General features: G+C 41.4%; 1 protein-coding gene across 2 annotated transcripts in view; it reads right to left on the reverse strand.

Annotated features, from left to right (window-relative positions):
- POLA1 (DNA polymerase alpha 1, catalytic subunit) overlaps positions 1-10,295 on the reverse strand; it is a 179,094-nt gene extending 168,799 nt beyond the window's left edge. The window contains exons 1-6 of one of the 2 annotated variants that reach the window (XR_014155869.1): positions 10,127-10,295; positions 4,566-4,687; positions 4,156-4,252; positions 2,920-3,000; positions 658-773; positions 393-455 (exon numbers count right to left, since the gene is read on the reverse strand). Coding sequence is in view for 1 of the 2 variants with exons in the window: in XM_081858858.1 (XP_081714984.1) it covers positions 393-455; positions 658-773; positions 2,920-3,000; positions 4,156-4,252; positions 4,566-4,687; positions 10,127-10,178 (531 nt within the window). In the remaining variant the exon portion in view is untranslated. The remainder of the gene's footprint in view (positions 1-392; positions 456-657; positions 774-2,919; positions 3,001-4,155; positions 4,253-4,565; positions 4,688-10,126) is intronic. The other variant, XM_081858858.1, reaches the window with a different exon arrangement.
- Between the last annotated feature and the right edge of the window lie 32 nt (positions 10,296-10,327).

Consider the following 10,327-nt stretch of genomic DNA (forward strand, 5'->3'; position numbering starts at 1 on the left):
GGGAGTGGCTGCAGGGAATCAGGCACGATGGGACTGGTGTCTGTTATCTCACTTGACACATGGGTGGGGAAACAGGTTCCAAAGCCACTCTCAATATGCTCCAGCATGCCCCGTTTCTCTCCATATCATTGGAGCACCAACAGTGAAGGAGGGACAAATGTGGAGCTTTTTGTGGTTGCAACAAATGCCCCCAGTACCAGATCTCATTTTCTGTGAAGAGAGAAGTCTACAATTTTCTTTGGCCCCTAGTATGCCTTTACATGGACTATATGATTGCAGTCCCTAATCCAGTTTATATTTTGTTCTCTATTTTGTTCTCTTCCAAGCATTTTAAAAACATAAACTCTACACCTTGCTCCTCTACCACCCCCAGAACACACATGAATTCCTACCTCGGCATTTAGATCTTGCAAAATGTCTCCTAGCAAGTCATCCTTAGACAGGTCAACAGCTTTCTGTGAAAGGAGATACATGTGCTAAGTAAACTGCTCATTGGAAAAAACAGGATCAACATTTACAACGAAAGCTAAGCAATCATGTGCTGCCCTTCTACAGCAGCTTTTTTCAAAACACAAACAGAGCAACAGATCTGAGGGCATATATTTTTTTATTTGTCTAAATTCGGCAGACATATTTTTTGCTTATAATATAACTTACGTCAGCACTTTTCTTCCCAGTGCTGGCCATAAACATAGATTTTATAGTGTTTGGTTTTGATACCAGAGGCTTCTTCACATTTTTCTTGTCATTTGCAGAGGTTGTGTCTCTTCTTCCTAGCAGAATGATACAGTACCTTTAAATATCACAATCCTATTGATAAGTCAAAATCTATTAGTAATGACAACTGCAGATCAATATTCAAGATTGAATCATCCATTATTAGAAATGAACCATAAGGGACCAAGCAGCTGCATGTAAGTCACTTGCAAGTTACACTGCAAAGTTCGCTTGAAAACTGATGTACAGTGCAATCTTGTGCTTTTCTACTCAGAAACGAGACCAACAGAGTTCAAGAGGGCTTACTCCAAGGTAAGTGGGCATAGAATTGCAGCCCTGGAGGTCTTACATAACTAAGTAAAGATCAGACCACCTGGAGATAGCTCTACATGGGCAGCAGTTTATATGCAGCTTTATATGTACCCTGTATGAAACCACCAGGCATATAAAGAGATGTCTCGTAGCAGCACGCTAAAGATTATGTTGTAAACTGTTACACAAACAATCCGTACATTGAGCAGACTTCACGTAGACTGGTTTTAAAACAGCTGCCATAGTTGCCTGTTGAATCCACTGCAAATACCTTACTATAGAATACCTAGTATACCTGCTCCCTTTCTAAATTTACAGGGCTATGCAATTGTTTGGAAAAACAAGAAGCAGTAAATCAGCAAGTAAAAAGTAAGCTGTTAGAGGTGCATTTTTTTTTTTTAAAAAAAAAGAAAGATTCCCCACTTCAACCTGAAAACCCTGTGGGTTTTTTTAATGCTGAAAATTTAGCTCCTTTTAATATTCAGCTCAGCCTAAGAAAAATAAAGAATGTGTCAAATTATTGAAATTATACAAAGGAAACCACCTGGCACATGTTGATAATAAAGTCATGATGAAATAGAATTATTCATCAGTTTACTTGAAACTTGATGAGGACAGAGTGAAACCACACTTCAGTTATTTAAATGGCTGTTAAACTGTCACAAAATCAGCCCAACTATTCTTTTGAAATTGATCTTACCCACACGTAAGAGGGGGGTGGGAATGTTGCACACATTAACTTCTGTTAGTTAACTATACAGTGTAACTATTCTCATGTTGTTATTTGTAGTTTGGAAATGAAAATCACTATTTAAAAAAATGTTAACTTATAATAGCCTTACCTTACACGTGCCCATTTGACCACTTTGATGGGTATAAGTAGCCCTACTCCAGGGCCACATAACACCTATTCCACATTTGTAAGAACCTGGACATTTAATGAGACATGACCTGCACTTTAGAACTCTCTGCCTATTGAGATCAAGCAAGCACCTTCACTTTACCCTTTTCAGGGCCTGCTAAAAACATTCTTGCTTACGACAAGCCTACGCAGATGCTTAGAAAGTTGAGGTAATTTTAATCCATTTTTGCATTTTAACTACTGCATCTTGTAAAGTAGAGTCAATTTTTTTCCTTGATTTTCTTGTCTTATCTTTTTGTAAACCATTTTGAGGTGTGTGGTTTTTTTTACAATAAAGCAATGTATAATTTCTATGAAATAAACAAAAGGTCTGTTAATATTTCAGTTGCCACTTCTCAGAGCATTTTCTTGAAATTACTCCCCCCCCCCTTTCAACTTAACTTTCTATTGCTACTCTAAAAACATAAACGCTGATTGATTAAATGATTTATTTGTACAGCAACGCAGTGGAATTGTTTCCTGAAGCAGAAAAAGGACGCAGTTACCTGAACTGGCATTTGACACATTCAAACACTAAAAGCAAAACACCAGTAAGTATTTATTACAGATAAGAGCAATATAATGCATATGCTCTCTACTCTGTCCTTCTTGACATGGCCTCAAAGAGGCAATTGGAAGTGTCCACTACTGTTTCAGAATAACATCCGTTTAAGACAGCCTTTCTCAACCTGTGGGTCCCCAGATGTTGTTGAACTACAACTCCCATCACCCCCAGCTAGCAAGGCCAGAGCTCAGGGATGATGGGAGTTGTAGTCCAACAGCATCTGGGGACCCACAGGTTGAGAACCGCTGGTTTAAGACATCATCCAAAGCCTGAACGCTCCTAGCAACGCCAGGGAAACTCCACTTTGTCCTTCAGCGATATAAAAATGTGTACCCTTTCAATGAGTTGCTGTGTCTATTCTTCAGTCTAATTTTAATTAACTCCCTCTCAGGAAAGCTGCTAAAAAAAAAAAAAGTTCACTCACTTTTCTTGCTGGAATCAAGAGCATCATCTTCCAACTCTTCATCGAAAATCTCCCTGCCATCTTCTACATAGCCAACACCATCTATGTAGGGAAAGTGTCATACTTTAACCAACGGGCAGCAGACAAACCCAGACTCTATCTGGGTGTGAAGGCCAGCCAAGTTCCTCTTGATTTTCCATCATTTTGTAACTTGTATTTAGAGTGTCCTCTTGCCAACAAAAATATTGTTACAAATTCAACATGACCGCTTCATTTGTGACGGGTGTTTCTAAAAGATGCATCAGCTTGGTCACTCAGGGGAGAAATCCAGCTTATAGATTCCACATGTATCGTCAACATTCTCATCTCCTGTTCCTTGATACATTAAATTAAGTTCTACTAAAAACCAATGACCTACTTTCTGCTTAGTAAGCTTAAATGTGAACATGCCCTCCGTGACGTAATTTGTGGATCAAAGCCCAAATGGCCCAACCAACATATGCTTTGGCTGCAATGGTGCAAACAGCAACCTAAGCATAGCAAGCTGGCCAGGAACAGCTAGACAAGCTTGTGACTATCAACCTAACACCAACCCCTGACCATTTACTTTACTGAAAGCTTTTTACAGGGTTGTGCCAGCTTTTCACATATTCTAGTGGCCTACAGTAAGCACAACCAGATCACAACAAGTGGCTGTTGTGGCCCCTCTATTAATACATCAGTTTTGAGGAAAATCCCACTCCCACCCTGAACACTATGGTCCAATTTCTGTCAACAATTTGCAAAGCCACAAGTTATTTTGCAGATCTCATCGATAAAAGCACTGTTCAGACCAGTTACTTTCTTTTTTAAGCCTTGATATTATTATTATTATTATTATTATTATTATTATTATTATTATCCCGCCCATATGGCCGGGCCTCCCCAGCCACTATGGGCGGCTTCCAACAGGATATTAAAAACACAATAAACCATCAAACATTAAAAACAGGGCTGCCTTCAGATGTCTTCTAAAAGTCATATGGTTGTTTATTTCCTTGACATCTGGTGGGAGGGCGTTCCACAGGGCAGGCGCCACCACTGAGAAGGCCCTCTGCTTAATAAGTTCCTTTGGATGCACACAAGGAATTGGATAATCTCTATGGGATTTTTTTTAAAAAAATTGCATATAGCAAAGATTATCCAAACCAAGGGAAGAATAGCTGTTTTAATGTCAGCACAAAGTCAAGAGTGAAAAATTAAATCCACTTCACAAACCATCATCCACAATCCAGTCATCATCCTGCCGTTCTCTGACAATCTTGGAGTATTGTTCTTCATCAATTTCATCATAAACACTTGTGAACTCTTCAACCTGCAATAAGAAGTTGGGAGCAACCATTGTAACTGTCCCTCTTTTCAAATGGGCCAGATAATAAAGTAAATGAATAAGTCAGATATGCAGACCTGGTCAGGACTTCTATTTATATAAAGATAACACTGATAAGCACATATAATGAGTAAATTTAGGTACCTTTCTCTCTCTCTCTCTCTCTCTCTCTCTCTCTCTCTCTCTCACACACACACACACACACACTCACTCTCTCTCACACACACACAGAGCACAACACAGTAGCACTTCCCCATTATGCATTTCCGTGGAACTAAAGCCAGAACATTTTAGTTACCTCATATTTTATTTTTTCACCACCTTTTGCTTTTTTCAAACGTTCCAATGCTTCTTGTCTCCCTTTTTTAACTTTCTTCTCACGACGTGAACGTGAAGATGTAAGGTTTGCAGAATCAGCTTCTGAAAGGCACAACAGTAGTTATTAACAAAGGTCAGAAACAGAGTGCACAACATTTAAATAAGCACACCATTATGATACCAATAATCAAATGCCATGGCCAATGAGAGAGGTTTTTAAATGTGAAATTAAGCAAAACCTGCGAATAACTTTTCCTGCAAAATTAAAAATTAAAGAAATTTTACTATATGTTTTGACAGAATGTTCTCCATTTCTTAAAATGAAAACATAAAAATTGACAACACAGCGAACAGCAATTAGTCAAACTCAGAAGCTGGTGATTAGCAATGAACTTTTCTCAGATAGCTAAGTAAGGTAAAGGTAAAGGGACCCCTGACCATTAGGTCCAGTCGTGACCGACTCTGGGGCTGCAGCGCTCATCTTGCTTTATTGACCGAGGGAGCCGGCGTACAGCTTCCAGGTCATGTGGCCAGCATGACTAAGCCGCTTCTGGCGAACCAGAGCAGCGCACGGAAACGCCGTTTACCTTCCTGCTGGAGCGGTACCTATTTATCTACTTGCACTTTGACGTGCTTCCGAACTGCTAGGTTGGCAGGAGCAGGGATCAAGCAACGGGAGCTCACTCCATCTTGGGGATTCGAACTGCCAACCATCCGATCGGCAAGTCCTAGGCTCTGTGGTTTAACCCACAGCGCCACCCGTGTCCCTTAGATAGCTAACTACACATAGCAAAAATCTATATATCTAATGCATAGTTCTCTAGTTAGTATGTTAACAATTTTCTGTGTCTCCATTTTTCTAACATAAAATTTAAATTTTGGCTGCATCCACTACAGCCCCCAGAAAAATCAGGTCAGAACATGGCTGTAGCCAGGATTTATGTTGGGGGAGGGGGCAGGATACCCATCTGTCACCATCCTCTGTCTGGCTGTTCAGCAGATTGGGAATGAAATGTCTCAGCAACAGCTGTTTTAAATTACTTTCTTTTGACCCCAAGTGCTCAGAAATATCCATCAAAATTTTTCTACAATTTCTACTTTTAGTTAAGTATTGTTATTTATTTACTTGAGGGGGGGCAGCTGCCTCCCCCTACTACACCCATGAGTCAGAAGCTGTTGGTGTGGCATGGGGAGGCATCAGGAAGGGGGAACTGTTCATACAAGCTGCCTCTGACTGACCCATGGTGGTCCCCCACTCCCCAAACCTTTGCTGAGGACCCCCTGAGCCCAGAGGATTTTCTGGGGGTGCAACAGGAATGAGGGACAGCAAAGCTAGACTGTACAAATGGTGTCAAGAGCTGTAGCAGGTGAGTTTGCATTACAGTTGTTATCCAGTGTAACAGAAAAGCCTTTTATTTAGTTGTTTTGTCAATTATTTACAAGTATTTTGACGGTAACATTGAAACAATACAAAAGACTACAATTCTATACACAAATACCTAGGATGTGACTCCTACTGAACTCCATGTGGCCTATGTCTAAGTAAACTTGTACAGTGGTACCTCGGGTTAAGTACTTAATTAGTTCCGGAGGTCCGTACTTAACCTGAAACTGTTCTTAACCTGAAGCACCACTTTAGCTAATGGGGCCTCCCTCTGCTGCCACACCGCCGGAGCACGATTTCTGTTCTCATCCTGAAGCAAAGTTCTTAACCCAAGGTCCTATTTCTGGGTTAGCGGAGTCTGTAACCTGAAGCATATGGAACCTGAAGCGTATGTAACCCGAAGTACCACTGTATGAGGATTGCACTGAGACAAAACATTCCAAAGCCCTAATCTTCCACAGTGGAGGAGAGTTGGATGTAACAGGAGTCCCAACATATAACTCTGCTCAGCTGTTCCAACCAAGGGGAGCTTCACCAGCTGTGCCTGCCAAAAACACAGGAAGGCAGTAGCCAGAATAAACACAGGGTGTTTTGGGGGTGGAGCTGAGCTGACCATAGCTCTAAACTAAAGCCTGTCTACCTATCTGCTATGGGCCCAAGCTGGGCCTCTCAGCTGGCACAGCAAAACAAAAACAAAAGCCATCTTCCCGGGCCATGGTTTGACTTTGCATAATTTTTGAATCTGCTTTCATGGTTTGTCTCTTTCAGACAGGCCATGAATTGTAAGCCAAGGACAAGACTTGGTTGTGCTTCATGGTTTGTCTGGAGTGAGACAAATCACAGGCTCAGGTTTGGATGACATGCTGGGCCAGGCCATGGCTTGGCTTACAGCAGCAGGACCAGAGAAGAAGCAAAGTGGTCTGGGAGCCTACAGACTCTCATGCACCCGTGCTAAACCATGGTTTGGCTTAGCATTACATGCAAACCAGGTCTACTGTGTTGTTTACTCAGAAGTAGCCAGCCTGTATTTGCATTGCAGCATTAAGCATAATATGAGGTTTAAATAAGCATAATATGAGGTTTAATAAATAAACGAGTCCTGCTTTAAAAAAACCACAAAAATTATAGCTACTCAAGACACCAGAAAATTAATCCTGAGAATATGACACTTTCACAAAACAAAGTAAAAGCAAATAAATGGATTTATATAGATGATAAAATAAAAAAAAGTCTTCCCTGTGAACTGGCAGGGCTTCCATGTTAAATCCTTCAGATCAAACATTCTTGGTATTTTAACAGCTTCTGAGGTATCCATGGAGCACAAAATTAGCAGGGCATACATTTTCACTTTTTTTACTAAATGAAACTTCATCTCCTCCAATATTCAGCTTGTATGGACATATCACACATACAAAAGAGCAGTGAAAAGTCTCTATGATGCATGAGGCCTTCTCAGAGCTTTCAAGCAACATATGCTAGAGCCTAAGAATTTGAAATATTTATTCATTTCTGTTTACATGAGCTATTCATATTTGAAAGAATAAATATTGTTAATTACCAACCCTAGCTTACAAAAAAAAAAGTTTTAATCACTGTACAAGTGTCTTAACACTTTTTGTATTAAGAACTATTTAGTTCAATGTTGTTTTGGGAAGGCAACCTTATCTTGGTGCCTTGTCCCGCAGGTGACACTCCCCCCATACAAAAATCTCCTCACATTCCCAACTGTTCAGGTAATATTTTCAGCCTTTGGCTCAAATTGCTTTTTAACAATAACCCTATTCAGGCACAGGGGAAGGGCAGAAGTTGCCATTTCAGTCACCTTCTGACTTACCTGACTGTCAGAAGCAGGGCACCTTTTTACTCATGAAGGCTTCCCACATATTTTAGAACCCTAATTATGTAAAGCTCTAAAATGCACAGGGAAGGCAGCTGAAACAGCAACAGAAGAAGATATCGCTAACACCTTTATCCCTGCTGCACGCACGCACGCACGCGCGCGCACACACACACACACACACACAGAGTTAATTCACACTTTACACTCAGAGAACGTTACTATTTGCTGTTCAAGCAAGTAGGTTTGACACCCATCTAATCCAAGTTAAGTAAGCGTTTCCCAAATATTGCTTGCACTAGTTTAAGCATCATCAATGATTACTATCAATATATCCTTGCTGTCATTTATCAAAACAGAAATCTAAATGAAATTCATTTCTGTTTTGCTAATTTTATGGACCAAATTGCACATAAAGGCTACATAAATGGGAGAATGTTATATTGAACTCTATGAGGCTTCTAAACAGAAAAGCTTAGGGTTGTGCAGAAAAGCTTTTTTTTTTGCTGTTTGCAGACACAGCAATATCTGCCATCACTAAACAATTACAGTTATAGAACAGTACTAATTAGAAGTACTAGGAAAGTGTAAAACCTTAACATTAATCTTCTCTCCATGACAGATTACAATTGAAATGTATTTCCATGTATCACCATCATGTTCTCCATAAATGATTCCTTCTAAAAGCATTCAAAAGATCTTTGGGAAGAAAATCAAGGCTCATCTAAGTATTGCTGTCAGCTTTAAAACACAAAAAAGCATTTTCATTTTGAGCAATTATTACACACACTGCTGCAGGCTTGAAAATAGCCTCTTGCTTGATTGCTTGGAGGTGATTCGTGCCACAGACAATCAGGCTAGAAAGCAGTTGTCAACTAAGGATAGCTGGCCCTCCCACCCCCACCTATTTCCAGGCCATCAATATGCTTTCCCAATCTGGTGCCCTCCAGATGTTTTGAACTGCAATTCCTATCAGCCAGGACAGATGGTAATTGTAGTCCAAAACATCTGACGGGCACCAGGCCGGGAAATGTGTGGGCAGCCAGGCAAGTAATATTTGTGAACTACAGTGCAATACTTTGCATGCTGACCTTGACAGAAGCCCCTCTTTGTTTGTGGAGCTCTCTCTCTCTCTCTCTTTCTCTCTCTCTGATGTGAAGGTTACAAGATTACATCCTTAGTAACTTTTATGAGCCCACATTTCAACAAACCAGATACTTCTTCAGGAGAGGAAAGGAATTTTCTACTCCATTTGCTCCATGCTTTATTGGACAGCAATGTTGCCAAGTCACTCCCCTCTCATTTCACCAAACCTTTGTGCTCTTCCCCATGCCCCCCCAATTTACACATAATATCTCACAAACCTGACTTTAAGACACTTCTTACCCAACTCCTCAGCAAAATAAAAACTCTTTCAAGTCACCAATTCTCTTTTTTTAACTTTAGAGAGGAGAACCTATGTAACCCTGAAGAGAACAGGCAAGCAGCAACAACATTTTCGTGTTCCATGCTTCCCTCACAACTCCCTTGTGAGGCAGCTAAACCAACTAGTAGTTGAGCCTCTGCCTCTGTTCGTTTGCCTTTCACAATTACCCTAACTCTATCCAGCCTGCCAGGTAGCTAGCTGCATCTGAAAAGAGCAATGTTGCAGGGGTGCTGTCTCCAGTCACTGGCCATTTGAGGAAACAGCCCAAACTTATTATATTATATACATATTATATAAATATTATATACTTATTATATACATATTATATACATATTATATACATATTATATTATATTAATCTATCTATCACACACACACACACACACACAATTTCTAGTCCAATGCAAATAAAGACTCAGATAAGAATCTCCACTTCAAAGGTTTGTTAAGAGGAAGACATCCAATGGGCACTTGCAAAGGTGTGTTTCTTTTAGATTCCTATTGAACCATGTACATCATTCAAATGTAAAATGTCAAGGTATGTAACTGGCGTTTTTGGTGGCAAATGAAAGGTGTCACAGGAGGAAGAAACAATATCCCCACATACATCCCCGAGAGCAAGCACCATAGAACCAGTGTGACTTACTTCCAGGTAAACATACCAGTACATGACGTCGTCCCGCCTTTCTCCCTCCATCCAGGGCGCTTGCCCCCAACTCAACCTTCCCCGTTTGCAGTGGTTTAGCCTCAAGTCAAAAGACAAACAACCACGCGCGGCTGCAGCTTCTGCCGCCCGGGACTCCATACTTACCTGGCCCTGCGCTGCCTCCCTCCTTCGCCCCCTCGCTCCCTTCCACCCCCGCCCCGACGGCGCCGCCGCCGCCTCCCTCTCACCTCCGTGGCAGCCGTCGCCAGCCCCGTCGCGCGGGCTCTCGCTCAAATCCATGGCGGAGAGGGAGCAAACTGCCGCCCGCAGCGCCTCCAAACCCGGCCCGCAACTCCACGCTCTCGCGCCAAAGCGCCTGAAAGTGGCGCGAGAAAAGAGACCCAAGTGCCCCGGCCAGGCGAGCAGCCAATCAGAAGCCGCGGTGACGA

This window comes from Podarcis erhardii, assembly GCF_964252035.2.
Source record: "Podarcis erhardii genome assembly, chromosome: 4".
NCBI lineage: Eukaryota > Metazoa > Chordata > Lepidosauria > Squamata > Lacertidae > Podarcis > Podarcis erhardii.